The sequence below is a fragment of the Taurulus bubalis genome (genome assembly GCF_910589615.1).
Source record: "Taurulus bubalis genome assembly, chromosome: 19".
NCBI lineage: Eukaryota > Metazoa > Chordata > Actinopteri > Perciformes > Cottidae > Taurulus > Taurulus bubalis.
The window spans coordinates 14250973-14277058 of NC_136607.1; the positions used below are offsets into that span (position 1 = coordinate 14250973).

The following is a 26086-nucleotide window of genomic DNA, read 5'->3' on the forward strand; positions in this document are numbered from 1 at the left end:
GAATATTTAAGTCATTATTAGATGCCTAAAGACAAAAGATACATAATCCAGTAATTTACAAGAAAAAAAGTAAAGTCACAAAGAAATGTATTCACTTTTTAATTAATTAAATGAATTTCCCTCTTGGGGGTTTGCTCTATAGGTTCATAATCAGGTCCATTCAGGTCTTCTATATCATTAGTTACACTTGTGCTTGAACAGAAATAACAAGCAAGTGTGTTGTGTTTCTGTTGTTGCATCATTCTGTATATTCCACTTGTGCCAGAACTGTTTCCTGGCGCTCTCACTATTCCCTGAACAATGGCGGCCCAAGTAAAAGTATCCTTCTGAAAATGGCCAGCAGTGACACAAGATATATGTGGAGTGTATCTAGGCAGAAGCTTGATATAGTGAAATCATTGGCATGGTCTTGTTTCACACATTTGTTTATATCTCGTATACATGCACATGCTGTTTTCAATCATATTTGTATTTCTTAAATACATTGTGTTACTTCATAGTTACTTCAATATAAATAGATGATTATCCATTTATTATTATGTGTATTTATAACATTGTCATGTGGAGTTTCTTACTCACACATTGAATGCTAAACATACATATTACATAACATTAAACTGTTCCCGTTTCAATAAAGGCTTATTATCTCATAATGAAGCGGTCTCTGCAGTATCTGAGGTTCACCATAAGAGAGCAGCATTGCACTAGTGAGGCACCAGAATTCATGACAGGAACTACAGAGTGGACACAATAACATGAACACTCAACAGTAAAATATTAAATAATGTGATGGTCATACAAAAATACAATCTTTGTAATCCTTATAATCCTTGTGTTCAGGCTCACTTTTATTTCAACTCTTTATGAGGCCTTTTTAAATAAGATATAAAATCAGCTAAATTGTCATCTTTAAAAAAAAAAAGAAATATTGCTTTTATTGTAATGTGTTCCATCTTTTTTGGAACTTAGTTACTAGTTTTGATAGTTTATTGTCATTGTGTTCTTTGCTGTTTAATTCCAGCGATAAGTATTCCTCTTTTTACTGGACTCATTTCAGTATTTATATATTTTCATTGTATTATATTATGACAGTTCTATATCATTGGTCTGCTTGTCTGAGCGTTCAATAGTTACCCATATGCACATACCATGTAGTGGTGGCACACACTTCATGCACAATAATAAAGACATTCATATTGTTTTTTCCATAATAAACTAATTATATATGTGATTAAATAATGATCTGTAAACATATATAAACAAATGTGTATGTAATATACAAATGTTGTAAGATGATATCACATTCTTCGCTTTTGAGTACTTATCAATAGATTTTTTGTCACTTTAAAATACAGCACATATATCACTGTGGCAATGTTCACAATCCTGTAGTTTTGATTGCAGTGTATCAGGTCTGTTGGCTTTTCAGCACTCCTCAATGCAATCCTTATAATGCACCTTATCTGTGTCATCAATATGCTGGTAGCAACATGGTAATGTCTATAATGACATTCAAAGATATTCATGGCTCTATGCATCTATACATATATACATGGGTAGAAGCACACATCCATGCATCTCCCCACCTTCACCCCACTAAATAGAGGATAAGACAGAATACATAAACATATCTAATATGCTCAAAGGGTCATTGCCTGTCAATACATGCAGGTCTTCTGTGAATGTGATGCAAGAAAAATGATGAGGAAAAAAACAGCTGGAATTCTTCTTCAGCCAAAATAATTTATACAATCTATATCACTCTGTTCTGAATATATTTGCTATTATCCTTTTTCATCATTATTATATTTTGTCCATTCTTCCAATCATATCACTGACATAAGTTATACATCTAAAAAATATATAGATAATAGTATTTTCAAACTTACAATGTTATATATATATATATATATATATATATATATATATATATATATATATATATATATATATTAAGTTTTATCAAAATGATTTATTATTCAGAGCTTCTGCTTTGACAAACTAAGGATTATAAGAGCAACTGTTCCTCGAGCACAAACGAGCAGCCACTAATCTTCAGAGTACTGTATGTTTGTACTGTATTTGTTGTTAGTGCTTTTACATGATTGCAATAGAAACCACTTATTTTAATGAAACCCTACTTGTACATTTGACATAATAAGCTTCTCAAATCAGCTACTTCATACTCTTCTCATATGATGTTGTTGTCTCTAAAAAATAAAAGTGTTTTTGGTCTCTTGCTCTACCCGTTGTTGTGTTTTTGCCTTAATCCTCCCGCCGTATGTATCTGTTGGATCTTGTGCATAGCAGCAGCTCATTACAGACAACAAGGAGCAACAAAAGCAAAATGAGATCGAGGTAAGCTGATTTCAGATTTAAACTGAGCAACTCAAATTTGTTTCTCATTTGTGAGGCTGCCCATTTTACAAAAACAAAACCATCTGCCTGCATCTATTAGGTACACTTGAACATATTGCATTGTTTTACACAGGCTTATTGTAACTTTAGTCATGTGTCATATAGCTTCTGATTAAGGTGCAATGATCTAACTGTCCAATATGCCCACATCATTTTCTTCCACCTCTCAAAATGTGCAATATTCCCATATAACTCTCCCCTTTTCCCTATTTTCACAATCCAGGAAGAGCACTCAGGACTAGCCCATGTATTACTGTTACTTAACATTTTTTTAAAACTGTATCTAATACCTTTAGTGTACATACTACCACCTTGTGTACATATACCACCGTATGTATAGTGTTTTCATATTTTATATTTTTTCTCTTTATATTTCTCTCTATATTTTGCTCTTTCTTATTATAGTGTGTTTTTATTTCCAAAGCTGTTGACTCAGAGAGCCCTGCACAAAAAATCCCAATGTCTCTGGACTGTTGGTCGAGACACAAATGGCAAATAAAAAAAAACCTTTAAAACGTATATGAAAAGGTCATGTATGTTCCTTACTTCATCTATACTCCAAAATACATTATAGAATTGTTTCATCAATGTTCCTAAACGTTAAACACGTGAGGGTTTAACATAATTGACCTAATGTGTCACAATGGTCACATTTGTATTCTTTTTTTATACTTTTATAAACCATTTTAACACACTTTGATGTTGAGAAAAGTATTTCTAAAGCACCTTAAATTGAAGCCTTGGTTTTAGTATCTCAGATCCAGATTCCCACCTTTCAAAAACATCAAAGATTAGATATACATATGTTTCTTATTTCTGATGGGTTGCATGATTGTTACCATTAGGAGATATATAGGTGGTCTTCGGCAAATGGGGATTAGTTTTTTTCCAGCATCTTATCTGATACACTCCTTACTTTCTGTCATTGAGCGAGCAGTCAGTCCTCACTGTGGTGTTGTGCTGATACTCCGGAGGTGGAGACGTCCTAATCAGCTCTAACTGCACAAGCACTGATTATACCAGTAACACTGCACCAACACAAGCAGGTGGACACACTATTGTGTGTTAGGTGCTGCTTTTGTTGATCATCATGGCCTGAACACCCTTTGTAAATAAAAAATATATAAAGATAGCATTTTACCAGAAACAGGTGCAACAATCAGTGGGGAAATGTCCCAGCGCTTATATTATCAGCCACAAAGGAGAGAGATAATGCATCTAGGTGGAGGACAATTGGTTCTGCTGGGAACAAGTAGGTGGGGAAAAAATATGAAGGATTTTGCTGAAACATGAATGGAATCTTTGATAGTTTGTTTTGCTTGACTTAAGCCAGTTAGAGCAGCAAGATATTGGTAAATTCTTTCTGCGAATATTTGTATCCTAATCCTAAAAAAACTGATACTAGATTCTTGGCATGATTATGGACAGAGTATGCGTCCCTGATAATAGTGTGGGATTCCATGAAAGACTGAAAAATAAAGGGGAAAAGCACCAGTTCTCCGTGGATTCTGACCTCTTTCAAAGGGAGAGGGAAGCATTCCTGGGTTGCAAAAGTTCACGTGTGTATCATCTGTATGCCACGTGTTGCACTATGTTACACAAGTTATAGTTATGTTGGCTCATGAGAGATGAATAACTGGTGGCTTGCCAATTCAACACGTTTGGCTTTGTGCTCATGAAATAGAAAGTTTTGTCAGGCAGTTAGATGCCAACAGTTTAGGCTCGAATGAATTGAAGGTCCAAAGTGAGGCAAACGCAAAATACTTGTATACTTTAAAAAAGTTTATTTTCAAATGGAATTAAGGTAAATGTAAAAGTAAAATAGATAAATAGAGTCAGAAAAAGGGTTTTAAGACAGCAAGCATAAATCACACAATGGGGCTGCAATTATTGTCAACACCAGAAAGTCATACATATTGTGAGACCGGGTTAAACAAATAAGGCATTTATAAATGCATGCTGATGAAAGAAAATGTATACTTTTCTGCCCCAGTAAATTCTAAATACAGCTTATTTTACAGTAGGTGTAAAGTCTGACCTTCTATGCAGACTGCTAAATATTTAAAGCTCAGGTTTATCATATGTTGTGTATATACTGTATGTATATTTATATATAGATTAAGCCTGTTTAAGACCACTTGACCTCTTGTGGGAGCCAGTCTGAAGATTACTTTCAATCTGTGCCCTCGCTGATTTAATCAGTGGGATTTACAGTATTCTCAAGACATGCATAATATAAACCTTTTAACTTTATAATAATTGAATTTTTTTGTTATTATTCATTAATTTGTTTTCACGTTACATATATTCAATACCATGTACACATGTAGTCAATTAATGATGGATATGGGAGATTAAATGAAATAGTACTTTAGATGTACTTGTGTGTTTGAGTTGTTTATTTAAGGATTATCCATTTAATTCACATTTATCCAAGTTTAGAAACAACCAGACAGGCTTGGAAAGTCATGGAAATCCATGATTTCTTGCAGGCAATGACATAAATGAAAATTGAAATTAAAAGTAAACGTAATTGGAGTTTATGCTTCATATTCTTTGTGGATAAAACACACCGATATGCAACAGATATCCATAAAAAAACTATAAGTGCAATATTTCCCAGTGAGCACCTGATAAATCCATTACGACAGCATCTTTTTTCTGATAGTGTTGTTCTCTTGGCAGTACAAGTATCCAACATCTGGGCTTTCTAATTTATGAAAGCAGGACAACAGGCCTTTGCGGCTCATTATAATACACTTCACTAAAACTTGGCTATTTTATGTGCAGCTTGGTACTAATGATAAAGCAATCTCTCAATAATACTAAGTGATGACGGGGGGGCTGGGAAGGAGAAAATAATTTGCATAATGGAAAAAAATCTGACCTAATCTACTCCAGAACTACTGCATGAGAGCTCGGAGACACGGGGAAGAGAGGGAGGGTGAGAAGGAGGAAAGCAGTGGATGAGCCTTTAAATCTGAGAATCCAACTGGAGCTCAAGTCTCTTAGCGCAATCCTTAAACCTCTTTGAATGCCCGTTATTTTACAGCAATCCCCAAGACAATACTTTGGCCTCCAACAATCCCCCTTATAGAAGCATAGCTTTCAGGTTGGTCTCAGTTTTCCATAATGTGATGCAGAGGCGTGTGCTTTTTTTTTTTCACCTTCTGTAAACTCAACGTGTGGGTTGATGTTCTCCTAGTCCCCAAAGGGTGGCGGTGTTGTTTACTCTTCTCCGGCCTGGGGTCACTCAAGATGGACATTTGTTAAATTGAAGATTATAAAGTTCATAAACAGCACACAGACAGTAAGAAAAGTGGAGAAATTAAATTGTCAATCATTAAATCGTTAAATAAAATGTATGTAAATTTAAAAAAAAAAATGTTCTTCCTGTTCTTATTGATCCGAAGAAACCCAATATGATTATCATCTAATTAATGATGGGCAACATCTGCTTTCTGTGTATTGTAAAATTTCTTATTTGACTGTTATACTGGAGAAAATATTGTCTTCAGAAGACCAACTATTTGTCTGACTAAAATATAATGCTAAAACCTTATATTTGCTTTAAGTAATGCAAAGGTAACTTTGTCCTCCCATCTGAAAACACTTTCAGTTGATGGTCTTTTCATGCTAAACCGTTGGTCTGAAATTGGAATAAGTTGCCATATGTGTCTTTATGTCTGATAGAATTATTGACAAAGAATCTTAGAATTCTTAACATGTTTAGAAAGTGGTCAACACTCTTGTTCATGACCGATTAACCGCCCACTTAATTTCAGGGGGGTCACTTTCAGTGAGGCATTTCTGTAAGTGTGGGAACCACAATGCAGATGTTTAGATCACAAATTACTGAGGCAGACGTTTTACACCTTCAGTTACACCTGTCATCATGGCAACCATTGTTTCCATGGAGACAGTCCCTGTCGTTAAATGTGCTTCAACGCTCTCCACCTTTACCTTTTAAAGTTTTAGTTGCATGTCTTTCTCCACAGATGTATGACCGAGGGTATTTTCTGCACAAGCTTACAGGTTGATGAAAACAGCATGTGGGGACGTGATTTAGAAAAGTATTGATTTGTGTTCACAGCTTATACTCAGCAGCCCCTCCTGTTATGCTGAAAACAGGGCATTATCTCCCATTAAGCCGCTGTATAAAGAAAAGAAAGTTACCGTCTAACCAGGAGAAACATAGAATAAACACGCAGGAGCAAAGCGGATCTGTTATCCCATCCAGTGGACGAGTCTTCACTGCTGAAGAAGAGGAGCTGAGGCTGTGGCTGAAGACAAGTACTGCATGAGACAATCTGTGTGCAAGAGAAAAACCATGGAGGCAAGTGTGTGTCTAATTTCCAGTTTAGCATCTGGGTGTGTCTGTGTGTCAGCTTGTGTATACTCTGCTGGTAGACCAGCTTATATGTCATCTGTCCAACGTGTGTGTCGCTCTTGTCTGTCTGTCTGGCAGCGTGACAACGCTGAGCCCTCGTGAAGCCGCTTGCCTCTCTGTTGTGGCTCCTTGTTCTTGGCCTACTTTGGGAGAGGTGAATTTAGGGCAACTCGAGTCTACGGGTAAGGGGATTAGGTCTCCAAACACGCTCCTCTCCAGTTTGGGATTTTACCCCGATGCCAGACACTTAAAGTCTGCCAGGGATTAAGATAAAGAGAGAAGTAAGAGCGGCGTACATTGTGGTGCGTGGGGAGATGTTTTCAACAACAAAAAAATGGAAGAGGAGGGGCAGGTGGTGATTAATAAATGAATAAGATGTATGGTGGTGATATGATCTGATACATCAAGGCATCATTTGTTGACCCATTTGTCAGTGGCGTGTGCCATGATGTCAGTCAGTATGTTTTCAAGGGATAAGACACAATAATGAAGAAGCTGTTCTTTTCATTTCCTTTGTATTAGGATGATCTCTGCTTAATTCATTGCTTTAATTAGGAAATGGCTCAGGTCTTTGCTTAATATCATGGGTTTGCCCGTTTTCTGATTCAGGAAACAAAAAGCAAAGTTCTTGAATTTGACAGGAGCATCCCATGTTGAGAAGTCCATCTGACATGAAGGTCGCACTTACAAAGTAGCCATATTTGCCAATGTGTTTTACTGACTCAATTTGGAATATTCTAGTAAAATCATCTGCATAAAAATAAAGCTAAATAAAGTTCAAAAGTTTGCTAAAATAGTGTCGCATTCATAAATAATCTCAAGCATAACAACAGGTGCAATCAGCAATAAAAAGAACTAACAGATATGTTGCGCTGAGAGCGAAGTGGCACGCCCTCTGAATTATTTATTAGAATGATAAGAGCATCAGGTTGAGGTATTAGTGTTCCTGAACCTCTTATTTGGCTTTCAGAGGAGTCTGTCTTTTCCTTTGTCTTGACAGGGTAGGGGGGGCCCGACCCCTCCACCCTGCGTCTGGAGGCTCCTCCGGGGTAAGAAGCCGCTGCTCCATCACGCTCCTCCAAGAAAGTGGGTCATGAGTCTGAGACTGTGGGATTACCGACAGTCAGGCAGGCGTGTGCCGGGCCGCCTCTTATCCGTAATGTTTAGACCCCCACCCACACCCCCTCCCTTCAGTGGAAAAGAAAGGCAAAAAAACACATGTCGGCCACCAGCCCTTGGTACACAAACATCTTTAGCCATAAGCCTGTTAGTCGAAGACAATTGAGAGCTGACTCCCAACGCAGCATGGCCATCACTGATGGAGTACTTGGGAGAAAACTGCTCAACTTTTTAAAAAGTCATGGAAAAACACATGCACAACAGTAACACTTGAAAATGTAAACAAATCGGAAAAAAAACCTTGGCATTATGGGGTGATCTGTACAGTGTTCCCAATAAACTGGTTTCTAATTTACTGGATTCCAACCAGCTCAGCAATAATGACATCTAATAGCAGGACCATGATAAATGCTAGCTTTTAAACAGCGGACCATGTGATGCTAATGGCAGGCTGGGTGTCTGCTATGCTCTGACATGGAGTATGATTAATCAGCAAATAAATTACTAATAATAAATACATTCATTTTGCAGCAGTGTGATTACATCCATCATTCCAAGTGACTGATTCCTTGTACCGTCGCTAATCAGTGTCCCCGTCTCTCGACTTTTCACCTACTGATAGCGAAAGAAAAAGGGATGAGTCAATGGGGCACTGTGGAGAGTTTGGAAGGTGGACACAAAGTCAGATGGAGCAAACGAAAGATGGAGTTGAGGTATTGGTGGATGAGAGGGTTTTAGAATGAAGTAGAAAAATGTAACTGTAACACAAAACACTAATTTGTTGTCTTTGGAAATGGAGACTGCTTCATGCTGCAGAGAAGGAACTACAATTCATCGGCTCCTCTTATTGTCCACATTGGAGGTCTAGCTCACTCTCGGAGGGTTCATTGGAGAGAGAGATAGAGAGAGAGGGGCGGGACAGAGATTTCAATGAGAGTTCAATTATAAGCATTAACTGCAAAATGTGACCTCCTTAAAAATCCCAACACTACATTAAATTGAGCCATGGTGTCTCATTCAAACGATTAAGTATTATTTTTTATAATTAGCAGTTTTAGTTAGGCCTCATATGGGTATCGGAATGCGTAAATAAAATATATGGATTTACAAAATTGCATCATGATATGCTACCACACAGTGAATTACAAGGTAGTAATATTATTTTGTCAATTATCAATTATTTATTTCAAATTGTGTTTTTTGTCTTCCACTTTGGGTGGTTCATGATGATGAATATGTTTGACAAAATTATGCTTTGCTAAAATATTTCCTTGTTCTCTCATTAAATCTACCAGTGATTTGACACAGCACCAAACAGTTATAATGAAGCCCTGAATGTATATATATATATATATATATATATATATATATATATATATATATATATATATATATATATATATATAATATTCTTGTTGAGTGTTCCAATTATATATAAAAAGTAACCTGCTTTAAATGTGTCACCGTGATCCCATAGTGTAGGACAATACTTCGTGCTGATTATCAACAACAAATTTGCTTTTTTCGCAGTGAAACATAATAATAACATTAATAAGATGTAAGTCAGACACTGGGTTGTGTCTTACACCTGTGCTTTTACAGATATATGACAAAGAAAGGTCTCCTAAACTGTGGACTAAGAACTTCTTCAAAGATGTCTTAGTCCTCAGCACAATTCCTCTGAAAAAATTGTTAATTTAAATTATTTTGTTTCGTCATATTTCATTAATTGAATTGGCCTCTTACAATTCAAAGACTACTTGACCTATCCATACTGAACAGGATTATAATGAATGAGGGAAAATACTTAATACAAATGATTTATTTTGTCCTTTTTTTGTCCCAGAGAAATTACAGAGGATGTAGCTCATTGTCCTCAACAACACATATAGCTTTAAGACAACTAGGTAAGTATTTGGAAATATTATTCTTTGTTAAATTTGATTTTGGTAAATAGTCTACCACAAAGCCTTGACCACCATGGGATATGTGTTATTGTAACAACAATAACACATATCCCATCAAGCCTTTCAAAGCTGATTAGGTCTAACTTTAAACCAGTCCATAGACGTAAAGCTCATATAAGCTCTTCAGAAATCTTTATTTCCTGTATTAAGTATTCATACCAAAATGTAGCACCTGCAATCCAGATAGACCCCACAATAGGCCAACATCTGTAATGACAAGCTAAGTCAAGCCTCAGCTCTGCCTGAAAGGTTTGAACTCTGACCTCAGGCATTATGTCTGCCTCTGGGGTGGCTTATCAACGCTCTAGAAAGCTGATATTTCCCACCCAGGACAAAGATGGTTAAAATACAACGTAACCAGTTGGGTTCCAAGACAGTGTGTCGGGACTGAGTAACAGCACCCCCCCCCCTTATAAATGGATGGTCAGTTGTTGGCCTTTATTGTCTGAGCATGAAACCAGGGACACATGTTGGGTGGTAAAAGTGTCAAGGCCTGACTGAAGGGCCATTGTATTGGTTTCCAGTGGTAGCAGGCAGGCTTTGTTCCCTGGGTTGTTCATCATTAGCATATCAATATTCAAAGGGTCTGATGCTAGGCAGAGGTGGCAGCCTTTTTAGCCTAGAGTAGACCCTCATGCACAAATAATGAAACCTGCGGTAGACTCTTAAAGGCCAGCTGTTGCGTTAAGCCCATAATAAGAAGCTGCGCGATGAATTATAGAGCTGATTTTTAATCACAGCTGGGAAGATTTCTACCATTTTGTCTTTTTCTTTACATTGCCATGGATTGTTTCAAATGTCTTGCAGTGCACATGACAATGTTTTGAACCGCTTGTCCAGTCCTCTTGGGTGAATAACAAAGGGCTAAATGGTTTCACCCACTCCAACCCACCACACCTCCCTCCCCTTCCTCGACTCAAGCCATCTGACCCTAAGACGGGCAGGCCGGGGGACAGTTAACCTCGTGTGTTGTTGTGTGTGTTGGAGTGTGTTGGAGGGGCAAAGCCACCAGAGAGTGTCGGTTACTCCGAGGGCCAAGCGGAAAAGCGGTTGGGCAGTTTAGCCAGCTGCTGGGGGAGCGAGCCACGGCTGGCCTGGTCAGTGAAACCTTGCCAGATGGAGCCATTTTAAAACAATGAGAGCTCCTATGGTTAGAGGTTGGTTGCTCAGGGGACGCAGAGGGAGGGCCTTTATCTACAGTATCTACAATCGGTGGTTGGGGTTGCATCTAAAAATATTCTTTGGGTCAGCAACTTATTTCCTTTAAGCCTTTCTGTTCGTCGACTTATTTGTCTTGCAGCCACTGAATCAGAACAATCTGACAATCTAAGGTTCACAACTTTTTCTTAGTTTACTGTCATGGCTTGGTTTCCAAATTAAGAAGTCATGCTCCTCCCGTCTTTGACACCATCTTGCTAACTATTTCTTTCTCCAGCTCGTTTTCCCTCTCTCACACTCTTTCACACACACTTGCTCTCTTCCTCTTTCTCTCCAGACAGCAACAGGCTGAGGTGTCCTGGGACCACTCCGCTTAGGAGTAACCAAGCCTGGGTAATGAGGCGTGTGATTGGTCCCCTCCCTCTTGAACAAGGCCAGTCTTTGGAGGACATGATTGATCATGACGGCAGCACAATGGCATCCCGGTGTCAGAGGGGTGGCATGGTGCACATGGACCCCCCGCGGTAACACTCAGTCACCCAGCTCAGCTGTGCAAAATCAGTTACAAACATACACGGCATGTATGCACATAGATGTGCACAATTCGGAACATCACAACACACAGAGCCACTTGTGGACATATGCGAGCATGTGGAATGACAGGTACAAACCAAGCAAGATCATGGGCTTCAATGTGTGCATGTATATGGTTAAAAGACAGCACATTGAAAACTATATCATTTCAAAATAATTCTAATAATATCTCCCTTTATGATGTAGATTCTGAGTTTATTCTAAAAAAGGTTTCATTCTTCTAGCCATATTTTTTTTGTCATTAAGGCAAAGCCTCTAATGGTATACGATTGATATTCTAGAAAACTGCCCATATTTAATGTTTTGCTGATTTTGCAAAAATACTGGACTGGAAAATTGTCCATTCATGTAATTTTTTACATTACCTATTTTGCAAATGCAGAAGAAAGAAGAAAGAATTCGGCAAGACATATTTTATAGATTGTTGACGACAAAGCTGTGCCCATTCTTTATTGTCAGCATGTTTTTTCTTCTTAAAATATAGTTTTAATTGGACAGTAGTACACACAAAGTTCCCTCTCAGGTCTTGTTTGTCTTCATACCTGCAAAGAAAAAGATGTGGTGGGGGGTCTGTGCTACAATTGAAATTTTGTTTGTGCAAAAAAAATCAAATACAAGCTCAGATGATTTTCTATTATATGAAACACAACAGATCTTACTAAAGATGCCATTCTCTTTTCGGGTAAGTGCCTTCACTTGAACAGAGATTCCATGTGCAGCATCGCCTTCTGTTCTTTTCAAGTAATCCTTGAGGGCCGAGGCTTGTCTGATCCACTTGTGAGCATGTTGAACCTGCTCATATTCAACATCAGAATCAAGTTCAATGGGAGCAAAAGGCAGAGTTTTTATGGAGGACCCTTAATGGCTGATTGCAGCTGCTATCTCAAGTAGGACCCAGGTGTGTTAACGCTCTTACCAATTTTCTGTGATGATGCTTTGGGTTTTCGCAAGCAAAACAGGTGAAAGCCATGGCATGTTTCCGGGTTTGGCTCTTCATGATATTCATGCGAGCGAGTCGAGGATGCCAGAAAACAAAATGTTTGTGTTGTCTTTGAAAAGAGTGGCATTATCAAAACCAATTTCAACTGCTGTTTTTTTGCTCAATTTATTCCTCAAATTCCTTATTTGGTGATGTAATCAATCATGTCATGTTATAGTTTACCAAAATAATAAATAGAGGAACATTTTGTATATCCTATGAATTTATCTTGCATTATTTGAGATCCTGATTTAAAAGGTTTTAAAAGTGCTTTGGTTCCACATGTCCACCATGCACTGCGTTACAAATGGAAAAGCAAAGACTCTCTTCTCACAGTAGATGAAAGGAAAAGCAGTCCTGTTGTTGTGCTTGTCATCTAATCTCCTTTGATGCCGCATTGGCTTTAAGTTACTGTGTACAGCTTCTTCCAGATTTACAAACACGTCTCCCTTAATCTGCATAAAGATCCACACTGACTTGTTGACCAGAGATTACTGCCCTTGAAAACACCCCAAAAATGTGCTACTCATCCATGAAAACAAACATCCACTAGATATTGTTTTTTGAAAACCAGACATTATGTGAATGTAGTGGAATTGCTGGATGGATATATAGGGTGTAAGGTTGGTGAGGTAGAAGGAAAAAAGGAGAAAAGGTGGTTGTTTTGGAGGCTAATTGCCTCGAGTGGACTAACGAACAGCATAGGTCTAATTGGCTTACGCCACTTGTGGGCTTGCGTGCTGGGCGAGCAAAATTGAATCAAAGCTGTAGGACTACGTCAGAGTAGTTTTGTGAGTTGTGGTGATAATTGGCACGGCGTCAAAGGCATGAAGCATGGCACCGAGCCAAATAGGCGTGCAGCTCTGCGAAAGCGCTTGAATTGACATTTTACAGGAAAGCATAAATTAGGGACATTATTTTGTTTTAAGGAAGCATGAAAGAAAGAAAGGGACGTGTTACTATTCCACTCCATCTAACCTCTGTGCATTACAAGAGTCAAACTCGTTTCTGTGCTCTTGTCATATTTCTCAATCAAAAGTAGTTTAATTTAAAGAGGCGTTTAAAACAAATTCGTGTCAATCATTTTAAGCCAATCCAAGCAGTAAAGATGTCCACACACTTTCTCTTATTTCGGTACAACACAACTGTAACACTATGAACTAACCTAACGGCATGTACTATCCCTCCACTTGTATCATTAATGCGATGCGGTCTATTTTTAACCAACAAAAGAGAGACGCGGCGACTAAACAGCATGACAACAATGTCGCGAGCAGTGCCCCATTGTGCGCCTTGAAAGACAGACACGTGCACCGCAACATAGCTAAGGAGAATGGGAGGGCGTGTGTGTGTGTGTGTGTGTGTGTGTGTGTGTGTGTGTGTGTGTGTGTGTGTGTGTGTGTGTGTGCGTGTGTGTGTGTGTGTGTGTGTGTGTGTGTGTGTGTGTGTGTGTGTGAGCGCGACAGGAGCAGCACACACGCCTCCCGTCTGTTTATAGGAACTCCCCTTTCAGCACCCTGGACAGAGGCAGCGCTGACCGCCGGCTACTTTAGTACTTGAGTAAAGTCGCAGGCTGCCGGGCTCACAGTCAGGTCAGCTGACGCTGCTCATGGTCAGACACCTCTCCACCGCCACCCGCCCCCTCGCCTCCGCATCATCTCGAGCTTATCAACGCGGAATCAAAAGAGCAACTTGATGAATATTCAAAGTGTACGTCCTCGGGGGCTGACGAAAGGAGACAGGTCGACGGGCGTCCTTTTGAACAATTGTCAGAAAACAAGCTGCCATCGAAGAGAGCTCAACTCACTCTCGAGAGGATAACATCTCCAGGAACGTCCGGGCTTGAATCTATCGTCCATATACGTATTGTTAGGCTTCTTTTTCTTTTTCTCGCACGCGTTTCGGCGCTATACTTTCTCCCGTTGGATCATCGGAACGTCTTCAAAATGTTGCTTGAACACCCGGGGTCAAGCTGTCAAAACACCGGAAATTTCTCCCGGTACAGTTCAGGCCAAGGTAAGAGCCCATTTTAACTTATTTCACATGCGCATATGAGCATTATGATTTGGCCGCGTTTGAAGTGATGTCCTGGGGTCAGTTAATGAGTTACAATTAGCCGTGAAATAGAGGATAATGCAGCAAATCGGCACAGCAGGACTGAAGGAGGCTTTTGTTTTGCTGAGTGAACTCCTGACAAGCGTGAACTGGGCCTTGTAAACTGCTTTTGTTTGAATGCAAAAAGCAAAGACACTGACTTTTCCAATTATTGTTTCATTGTATATGAATGTTCGATGTGCCCAAACAGGACATATTGTCCACACACGTCATATAAAGAAGCTGGGACAGTTGCAGATTACACCTACTGTGTATTCATCGACCCATGTTGATGTACACAGACTGTTTAGAGGCGCTTCTCTTGCGGTGCGTGCGGGAGACGTTATGAATCTGTAATGAGCCTTCATTGTTGGAGGATCGCGCCAACAGATGTTATGCGCGTGCTGTCATTTCACACCGCCGCCTGCGCGTGTAACGAGAAGCGCATGGGTGCAAGATGGAGAGGGAGAGGCCGGGGACCCACTGTGGCGACAGCAGCCTCTCCGCGGCTGCAGGACAGACTGCTCCCACCCGCAGACCACCGACACAATATGCGCAACAGGTGACATTCCTGCCCCCCCCCCGACAGGTGGGACACCTGCAGTTGCCAATGGAGGTGACGTTGTAATGGTGGTCGGATTCAAAGCCTAAATTATTTGTGGCTTGTTTAAATATTGAGTGGCATCTAAAGACGTAGAAAAACATGTTTTGTGAGGCCTGTTTTCGTGCCGTTGTAAAAGGCTGTGTTCATTGAGACTAAGGCACCTACAAAACAAAAACATGGTGCGTGTGGAATTGTGTGGAATTATGAGGAACAAAACTGCGAAAATATGATTGAGTCAGGCCATCAATCATTTAAACCAAATTCACAAATGTAAATTTAAATTCAAGCAAAACATTTTTTTTAAAAGTCGAACGAAAAGAATTCTTACTTGATGGTCATTGCAACTTTCTCTGACTGACTGTCCATAATTCTGATGGTCATTTTATCGCTTTTGTTGTCACATTACTGTCGGGCTCACCCCCTCAAAAGTGAGCGATCAATATGACATAAAAAATGAATACAAAGCTGAAAAGTAAGAGAGGCATCCATGAATCCCACACCTTTCTCCAAACGCCTTTCATATACTTCTAAAATAAGGCAAATGGGACATTGATTTTGGATTCATCACCGGCCCGGACTGCTGTGGCACTACCCGTGATTTCCCCAGGCGCTCTTTTGTGCCAAAGATCAGTGTCAATAAAATTCATTGGGGTGTTGGCCCGATCAACATGTTATTGAACAGCCAATCTCTCCTCTAAATAAACACTTGTCTTTGAGCACTCAACACACAAGAGATGGAGATTGTATGTGTGTGTGTGTGTGTGTGTGTGTGTGTGTGTGTGTGTGTGTGTGTGTGTGTGTGTGTGTGTGTGTGTGTGTGTGTGTGTGTGTGCGCGCGCGTGTGTGTGCGTGTGTGTGTGAGGTGTTTAAAAACACTTATTTCACTTTTTGATCATAATTAATATTGTACACATTGCTCCGTAAGCAAGCGATTACAGTATTTGGGAGTAAAAAGAAAAAATGCTGGGCCTCTGCTATTTATATATGTTTTTTTTTTTTAAAAAGGCAAATGTCTAAACAAGACTGTGTTCCCACGGGGCCCAATCTGTCCTTTACGCATGGCAGTACTGGAATCTAAGTTAAAAATGTATCCGAATCCGACAGAAACCACTTTGGTCGATTTACATAATACATCAACAACATGTCCAATTTTCTGGATTTATTTAGATATATTTTTTAGAGGTTGTGGTTCGTTATGTTGTATTCATGGCATCAGTCGAATATACGCGCTGTAATCTTTAACATTGTATGTAATAATAATGTTCTGTCTAAATGCACGGGCTCCTTACTCAAAGCACTTAACAATACTATGGCAAGTTAGTATGCGTACTATTTCCTTAAAAGTGTAATCAGAATTAGTTGCAGAATATTTTCCAATAATTTAATTTCAAAAGTGAAATATGTAATAGCATGAACACTCCTTTCATTCCTTTTCCTTTTATACGATTCAGCAAACAAATAAAAAATAAAAAATCCATCACATCGTTCAATAAAAGAAAACTTTGGGGAATTAATTCACTTTAGAGTTGGAGAAAACGAGGACGTGAATAAATCGTCTGTTCGTGTTATTTGGAGCAATAGGCTCATTGTAACGCGTATCTGAGTAACGTTGCCACCCCACACTGAACCTCCTGTGTATTTCTCTTCCGGAAGAGGCTCTCTCGGTGGGTGATGATAATCTATCTCCCTGTCGCCCAGGAAACGGCGCAGCGTAATCCCGCACAGGCTTCAACACAGTGGAGCATAAAAGCGAACTCCACCGGACACTCTGCACGCTCGTGTCCGCCATCGGGCCTCTTGAGTCCTGACACACACATTTTGACAACACCTGGTGTGTATATGTGTGGATAGATGACAAACAACATTTGCATTCATGTAAGCCTATAAAGCACGAGCAATGGATGGATATGGTGAGCGCAACTCTCCAAAAGAGGCACCGAATGACCCGGAGATGCTCCTCGCTCTGCTGTCGCACAGTGAGGAGCTGCGGAAAGGTAACCGGAAGCCAAAATACCATCAATGTATTCGCTTTTGCACTGACGACATAACACACATTGGTGTATCATGTGATCACACACAACCTTAGTGTCTTAAAATAGGCCTTCAGTGTGGTCTGCTGATAATGTGTCCCTGCTGAATAGGTGCCATAAGTAATGGAGGATGGATGCTGCAGCTGTCTTTTCATGTTCCATTCCCGTTGCTTTACGCGTCAGGCATGTGATCATGGATTTATATGAAAAGGTCGTTCAAATTTGGATATATTATATTTCATATTTAGTGAACTGTTTTGGAGGGTATAGCAGACGTAACTCGGTTTACACACTCCATTAATTTAGAAACTGTCTTTTAAATATTTTTGAGTCTGACATAACCTGTGTTATAAGATTCAATTATGACGAAGAACACTGTTTCAATCACGTGCTAAGGCGTAAACTAAAGATTGTATTAACTTGTGTTGACTGGTTGCATGTTTATTATTCCCTATAACATAATGAATGAATATTCATAGTTTTGAGGAGGGTGTTGGATCGATGCATCGAACCTTACCTGCTCCAAAGTTGTGAATTAACGCGAGAGGCTTCCATTGGGATTCACAAGCGTCTTTATTTTCAATATTCCAAGTGGGCCCCATAAAGAGAGCAATTTGCTTGCACACCTTATTGGTCGGCACCATGAGACTATCGGCCGCAGCTTTCTAGTTTTACAGAGCGCATTGAATTAATGATGAGCTGATACACCTGTTCTCGACGTGGCTCCCGCCGCCACCACTTCGCTGGCGATACCAGAAGAAATGGTTCATTAATGGTTCATGAATTGTCCACAACAGAACAATAGGGATGCGATTCCTTGCACGGATGAAATATGAAGTGGTTGAACCTCTTTTAATTAGTAATACAGAGATCCGATGACGTCTTACTTGGCCTTTCAGTTGTCCTTATTCGTACTTTTGTTTTGTAATGTCTCAGAAAGTTGTTGTTTTAATCTGTCGTTGATGCTTTAAGGGAACGTTGTTAAAATATCTCAGATGACAGCCGGCCACTATTCGATTGACGAGCTATTAATTACCAATATGATATATTAGCTTATAACAAATTATTATAACAAACTCTATTTTTATTTTTATTTTATTATAAGAATCCTGCAAACTTCAGTCTGCACAATTGCATTTCATTATTGCCATTTATTTTATTCAGTATAATCTGTCGTCATTCATTGGCATGATTGTGTAAAAAGTAGTTTGGTTATCGGTTTATCGATACAGTGTCTGATATCATTATTTATTTCAAATAATTATAATAGCAGGTCTTATCAATTCAACACTTACATTTTAAAATGTGTGTTATTTATTTTATGTCAATCAGTGAGATGATCGAGGCTAAATACACTAATGTTTTTAAGTCAAGTTGTATTCATTATAAATGAGAGAGCCCCGAGCACATTTAACCTTCTTTGCCACATGCCTCCAAAATATAAAATAAAAACAATCTATTTATTCAATATCTAAATGTGATTATGTGCCTGAGTTTGGACAATGGCCTCGTGTTTCATGCCGAATAAATGAATATCCTATTATGTATACCAACGTCTTAATTAAACACTTGAGGGGAATTAACACTAACAGGTCCATGTAGACCTGCACGTGTTCATTCAACACTGTCATTTCTGTATGTGTTGTTATTTTCTCGTGTGTGTGTGTGTGTGTGTGTGTGTGTGTGTGTGTGTGTGTGTGTGTGTGTGTGTGTGTGTGTGTGTGTGTGTGTGTATGTGTGTGTGTGTGTGTGTTTATGTTGTGCAATGCAATTGTGTGTATAGGGCTATTTTGTTATTTTACTGCATTTGGGGAATATTGATATTGAAACAAAAAGAGCGATGATGATGTTGTGACGGCGACGAAGGTGGAGGAGGTCTTTCGTGCTATTTATGAATAACAAGTCAATATGATTTGATCTCCTATTGGAAATTATATATTATTTTAAAATCATTAAAAAAGTAGGCTATTTAAAATACAAAAATAAAACAAGAAATGGACATAACTATTTCCGCTGATCTTTATTTCTGCTCGTCGACTAACACGTGGTGATTCCATCTTGTCCCCCTGCAGACATCCCAGTGTGTGCAGGCTGCAGTCAACACATCGTGGACCGCTTCATCCTCAAAGTGCTGGATCGCCACTGGCACAGCAAGTGCCTGAAATGCAGCGACTGCCAGGCGCAACTGTCGGAGAAGTGCTTCAGCCGGGGCGACAGCGTCTACTGCAAGGAGGATTTCTTCAAGTGAGTATTTAAAAAATATATTTTTTCCTCCGCAATTTTTAATTAAATATAAAATGTTATTATGTATTGATGGAAACCGTCTGATTTCCCAAAAGGAGATTCGGGACCAAATGCGCCGCCTGTCAGCAGGGCATCCCGCCCACCCAGGTGGTGAGGAGAGCGCAGGACTTCGTCTACCACCTGCACTGTTTCGCCTGCATCGTGTGCAAAAGGCAACTGGCCACCGGTGACGAGTACTATCTGATGGAGGACAGCAGGCTGGTGTGCAAGGCCGACTACGAGACCGCCAAACAGAGAGGTGAGCTGCACAATGGCCGCACGTCTCCACGTTTCTATTGTGGGCCCTGAACATGGACCTCGCTCTGGGTGTCATATGATACGTGTGTCTGCAGACGTGTTTTTAAGTGCCTTGCTTTGAGTTGTGCGTTTGACGTGACAATGAGGTCACCCATAAACTCTGACCCACCTGTGCTAATTGCGTCGTTGCCCGCAACCCAATCGATAGCAAACTGCGTAAAGTGGAGGCCTGGATGCGTGCACGTGCACTCTGCGGCTTGAAGGAAGCAGCTTTCAATAACTCTTATTATCGCGTGTGCCTTCCAGAGTAGAGACAGAAAGAAAGAGTGTGTGCGTGTGTGTGTGTGTGTGTGTGTGTGTGTGTGTGTGTGTGTGTGTGTGTGTGTGTGTGTGTGTGTGTGTGCGTGCGTGCGCGTGAGAGAGAGAGAGAGAACACACACACATGCACATGCAAATTAATAATTGTATTGTGTCAAGAAACACAACTGTTTTCTTTTCTTTTCTGCAATGTTAATCTTAATGCTTTGGCAATACTGTTTTTTTTGGAACTTTCATGCCAATAAATAATTGAATTTCAGAGAGAGAGAGAGAGAGAGAGAGAGAGAGAGAGAGAGAGAGAGAGAGAGAGAGAGAGAGAGAGAGAACCAAGTTCTTATTATGTGTAATATGTAATTGCGTTACTGATTAGGTATAATAACTTATTTAAATATCTAAATACTTTTAAATGCATGCATAAAGGCATATATTATTTAGTTTTCTTCTTTTTAATTATATATTTGCAGTCAATTTAAACTCATGCTTTTATGTGTGTGTTTGAAGCAGAGTAATGTATTACTCAAAAACAAATTAGCATTTTTAATTTCAAGTTACATCATTGAAAATGCATCAGAGCAATTGTGCTTTACAATCATGCTTAGCCAAACATAACTAATGTTAATATTGTTGTTAGTAATAATAGTTCAAAGAGATAATTTAAGTTAAATCAAGGCATATTATCAAAAGCATATTACTAAAAAAAAAAAAACACATAATTCAAAGACTTACCTACAGTAAAGTAATATCTGGTAACATCCAACACTGTTTTATGCACACGATATTTTCATTAGACCATGATTATATCAACCATTGCCACAATAACTTCCCAGCATGCTCTGCTCCTGCAGGGCAGACTGGTACAGTCAAGTTTTATCTCCCCATCTGTTTATTTGAATTTACTGGCCGACACCAAGTGTTGATTTACGCAGCGACTTAATGCAAGTTTTCACTAAAAACACACACGTTTATTTTACTAATGAGAGGTCGCAATTACTTGGGCAGCATCCATCTGGATGATGGTTTTGTGTTTTGCTGTGCTGGCCAACAGATATGCACACATGATGCAATTATGCACAGGAAGCCACGTTTTGCTTTATAGGCAGAGGAGAATTTATCTATTCATAGTAAATTAGAAAGTTGGATATTATACGAGCTTGTTTCTTTTTTTTCGGTTGCTGTGAATGTGTGTTTCTATCAAAGATGTTCATGATACTGACCCAAAATATAGCACATAAAGAATTAGTTGATAGAAATATATTTGTCATCTTAAATATTTTAGAGACAGCAGCAGATTATATTATTTTACTACATTTTAGGTTCATCCTCTAATTTGTCTTTTGTATAGTTAATTTAAGTTTTGCAAAATGTAACAATTGTTCTTAAGATCCCAGGACTGGAACCTTAAGAAATTGACAATTTTGAGCCAGAATAACCGTCTACCACTGCTTACATTTTGTGATGTCAATTAATTTTTCAGAAGCAGATTCGACTGCAAAAAGGCCACGAACTACCATCACTGCTAAACAGCTGGAAACACTTAAGAACGCTTACAATAACTCTCCCAAACCTGCCCGCCACGTCCGGGAGCAGCTCTCATCAGAGACGGGCCTGGATATGCGAGTTGTGCAGGTAAGGTATTATTATCCATTAAGGGCTATTCCATTAGTGTCCTGACTTCATTATTGAGGGACAATTGTGGCTGAACTGGCACAAGCCTACTGTACGCATAAGTGTGTGTGTTGGGGGGGGGGATTTATGGCTAGATGGAGTGAAATGAAGTCCACGTGAAAGTCAGCATGGTTTAAGTGCAAGATCGTTAACAATGCTCAGAGGGCCCCTCGCATATTGTCTGCTGCTGAGGAGCCTCACGCCGGTTGCTAGGTGGTGGTCATATATATTGTTTTATTTGCAAGGACAAAAGTAGAGACGGAAGCCACTAAAATGCAGCTCATTATTCAGGGGAAGGGAAGGGGTGAAGAGGGTTCACTTCGGGAGGAATATCATTAAGGAGAATGTAAAACCGCTTTTTGTGCTCGTGACTGAAATGGATTAATGTTGTGTGAAAGATAAAGATTATTAAGAAATGGGCCATTTGTTAATTTTGTATCTGATTTCAAGCAGCAAGGTTACTGGTAGTTGAAGTTTATGACTATTTGTTTATGTTTTCTCAAGATAAAATTCATAAATCAGATCAAAAGTGAATATACTCAACTTTTAATAATTCAACCAGTGGTACTCCAACCTGTCGGCCAACCTGAGGGCAATTAGTAGCTGCTGTGAAGTTAATTAAATGCCTGATAAATCTAGTGTAGGGACGTTGCTCTCAGGCGTACTGGGCAGTGCACTGTCAGTGTCACAAAGGTGGGAAGCTGCAACCAGACAGTCCTTGAACATTAATTGTGTTTGAATGCTTTAAAGCATAATATGTGCATCAAGGAAAGAGCAGAGGACTTTGTATGTAGAGGACTTTGACTTCGGCATGATGACTAAAAAACAGTGTGTGCTTATGGTCCTCAAGACTGAGAGGAGTAAACAAGGTGGATAAAGTTACCAGAAAACACTTTCTCTCATTTTGCTGGAATTGTCTCCAAGATGTATTTATCGTTTCTAGTTTTTATTTTGTACTCAAGCCTAATTTCTCTCACCGTGGTAAACGGTCAAATGCATTTCTAATAAGTCACCAAAACCATCTCGTCTTTTTACCCTCCAGGTTTGGTTTCAGAACAGGCGAGCTAAAGAGAAAAGGCTGAAGAAAGATGCCGGTCGGCAGAGGTGGGGGCAGTATTTCCGCAACATGAAGAGGTCACGAGGAAGCTCCAAATCCGACAAGGACAGCATTCAGGAGGAGGGCATGGACAGTGATGCCGAGGTGTCTTTTACAGGTACGGAGCCAACAGAGCAAAGGGAATAGAGTGGGCACTTTTCACAGGAGACATTTGACTTGTCATAATGAGAAAAAACAGGCAGTGAGCCAGCATGCACAATACCAGGACCCTGAAACTAGCACTATATTCACTTTAGGAGTTTTATCTCTTTATGCAAAAACATATTTACTATTGTTCCATGTAGGTTGATAAGCTCAAACAGACTAAAATGTCTGTATGTGGTTCCAGAAGCTTGAAGTAATTTCTCATAGACTTATTAGTTCATGGATATTCAGCTGGTGAATTACTGTAGCTGGTGAGCTAACTGCTAACACATTAGCATCCCGGGAGTCACAATACTTCTTCAAACTTCTTCTCATTGTCCCTGCACTGTGCCGTTCACCCCACCGTGGCATTTTGCTCTGGGCTTTGTTTATTATTTCATTCAATAAAGGAGACGTTGAGGTGGGGGTGAAGCTATCCAAGCTAACAAAGCAAGCATGTTAGCTCAGTCGTTAAAGAGACAATACGTTTACAAACTGTAGTTGATTTGAAAGAAAAGAGATGGTCTGAAATAAATGTACAATAAATGTGGACTACAGTTTTAGTGAATTCTATCCAATCTGAATAATAAATATCCCGTTTGTCCATCCTGTCCTTGTTGCACAGATGAACCACCCATGTCAGAGCTTGGCCTCACGAATGGCATCTACAGCAGCCTGAGTGAGACCTCTCCAGCCATGGGGGGTCGCCAGGGGGGCAACTTCCCACTGGAGCATGGCGTTCTTCCCTCTCAAGACCAGTTCCACGACATCCGCTCCAACAGCCCCTACGGCCTTCCTCAGTCGCCAGGGTCGCTACCCAGGCACCAGCCTCTCATCTCCAGCTTGGTCTACCCCGACTCCGGCCTTTCTATCATGACCCAGGGCAGCGGGCCTGGGATCAACCCTGCTGTGAGGGGCTCCATGAGTGCCGCCAACGGCCCCAGCTCGGACCTCTCGACTGGCAGCAGCGGAGGATACCCAGACTTTCCTGCCAGTCCTGCATCCTGGTTAGACGAAGTGGACCACGGGCAGTTTTGATTGGTCAACGACAAGAAATTTGACTTTTTCCTGGGGAGGCGGGAAGGGGGGGGGGGGGGGGGGGGGGGGTTGTGTCTTCTGTTGGATTTTAGAATTTGAAATTATAATTTGAATTATAATTATTATAATTATGACAGTGATTGTGCAAAGGAAGAGACTGCTGTCCTTGGATCTCACTAATACACTCACACTATATTTGATCTGGATGGAAGGAGGGAGGAAACGGTCCTTCATTTAAAGCACTTGGCCTAACAATTGTCCTTCAGTAGTAAAAACCCTATGTAAAGCAAGAAATCTGTCAAAGATGTTCAATTTCCAGATTCCACGATAAGCTTTTTAAAACATTGAGACTCAATCATTCGGATTTTCACCAACTCCCCGTCTTTATCCTCATCACTTTGTTTTCTACGCTGTGTTCAGGTGCAGAATTCAGTTCAGAGTCTTTAAATGTCTGGTTGTTGCCAAATGTCTATATATATATATAATGGTTTATCATTGTGGAGACTTTATTTTTATACAAACCCCTTCCTGGACACAAATAAGAACCCGGATATGAGGAATTTGTACATTCTTAAACAGGGATAGAGGCAAAAATGTAGATGTTGTCTTAAATGGTACCTAGGGGTCCAATTACTTCTATGCATTTGTGTGTTCTCAGATGTATGTTTGTTTCGTTCTACCGAAAACAACCCCAACGATGAACTTGCTGTAGCACCCGGGGGTCTGATGTATATGTTTGTTTATGTGGAAAATGTTTTATGTCTTATTTATTCCCTCTGGTAATGATGACAATGATTCCTGATTAAATGACAGGACTTTAATAAATTTGTCACCCAAATCAACAATGGAGCTCTATCCTTTTTGGTTGGACTAGTAGTGGTCGAAAGAGAAACTGTGGACAGTGGTTAAAGAACCATGATATGTTTCCAAGTAATTTATACAATTAACATTCATCTCATATCTTACATGCGGCATCTATATCTGTCTTGCAAATCTATAGCATATCACAGCGCTGAGAGTGAAACCAGAGCAACCCCACTGTTCTGGCTGCATCTGCAAATTGAATATCTGGCTAACTACCAACACTGTATCAGAGGTTCAACAGCTCTTTAGTGGAGAAATGTGATGCAGACAGAGAGTCAACTCATCAATTCAGAGATTACTGGGTCTTGTTTGCCCAAATGCCCCTATGGGAAAGGAATCTCCAATCCATTAGCCGAGAAGGGATCAAGTGCCCCTTGTGAATTTCCTCATTTGTTTAGTTATTCAAAGTCAGGTTCAATTAAGTAGATTAAACAGTATATGTGTAGGTAAGTGCATGGGTGAGTGTGTGTGCGTGTGCGTGCGCGTGCGCGTGCGTGTTTGTGTGTGTGTGTGTGTGTGTGTGTCTGTGTCTGTGTGCAATTGCAAGTTTATTTATTTGCTTCTTGGTGGCTTGTGTTATGAATGCATTGCACTATTGTAGGTGAATTTCAGGTGATATATTGTAAACATTTCACTTTATTTAACATATATTTATTTATTTAATTTGTTTTATTTATTTATGTGTTGAGTGTCTCTTAAGCCAAGACTAAAGACTGCATTATCCTAAATGTCAAATTAGTCTATTTTGAACAATCAAAAGTGGATAGTAACTAAGAACATTTACCCAAGTACTGTAGTTACGTGCACCTTTGAAGTACTTGTACTTTACTGACAGTAAATATTTACATCGTATAATATTGCTTTCCATTTACTGCATATTTAGGGATAATATACTGTTACTCCACTACATTTCTCAGACAGCTATAGTTATTAGTTACTTTGTAGATTACAGACAAAACATAATCAACAAATAACATGAAATGCATTAGTTATAGATTAAACTATCAAGCCTGTGTGGTCCAGCAAACAATACAATGTTGTTTACACATGAATGCATCAACTATTAT

At 39.6% G+C, this 26086-nt stretch overlaps 1 protein-coding gene across 2 annotated transcripts; it reads left to right on the forward strand.

Annotated features, from left to right (window-relative positions):
• Positions 1 to 14571: 14571 nt before the first annotated feature.
• lhx3 (LIM homeobox 3) lies at positions 14572 to 24155 on the forward strand (the record flags this gene model as incomplete). 2 transcript variants are annotated; one of them, XM_079234829.1, is made up of 6 exons in its annotated part: positions 14572 to 14641; positions 19426 to 19597; positions 19693 to 19895; positions 21687 to 21838; positions 22920 to 23091; positions 23743 to 24155. In XM_079234829.1, the coding sequence occupies 6 exons, from the start codon at positions 14572 to 14574 to the stop codon at positions 24153 to 24155; spliced, it is 1182 nt and encodes a 393-aa protein (XP_079090955.1). The 2 variants fall into 2 exon arrangements, with proteins under 2 accessions (XP_079090955.1, XP_079090954.1); XM_079234828.1 differs by lacking the exon at positions 14572 to 14641 and adding an exon at positions 17221 to 17317.
• Positions 24156 to 26086: the final 1931 nt, after the last annotated feature.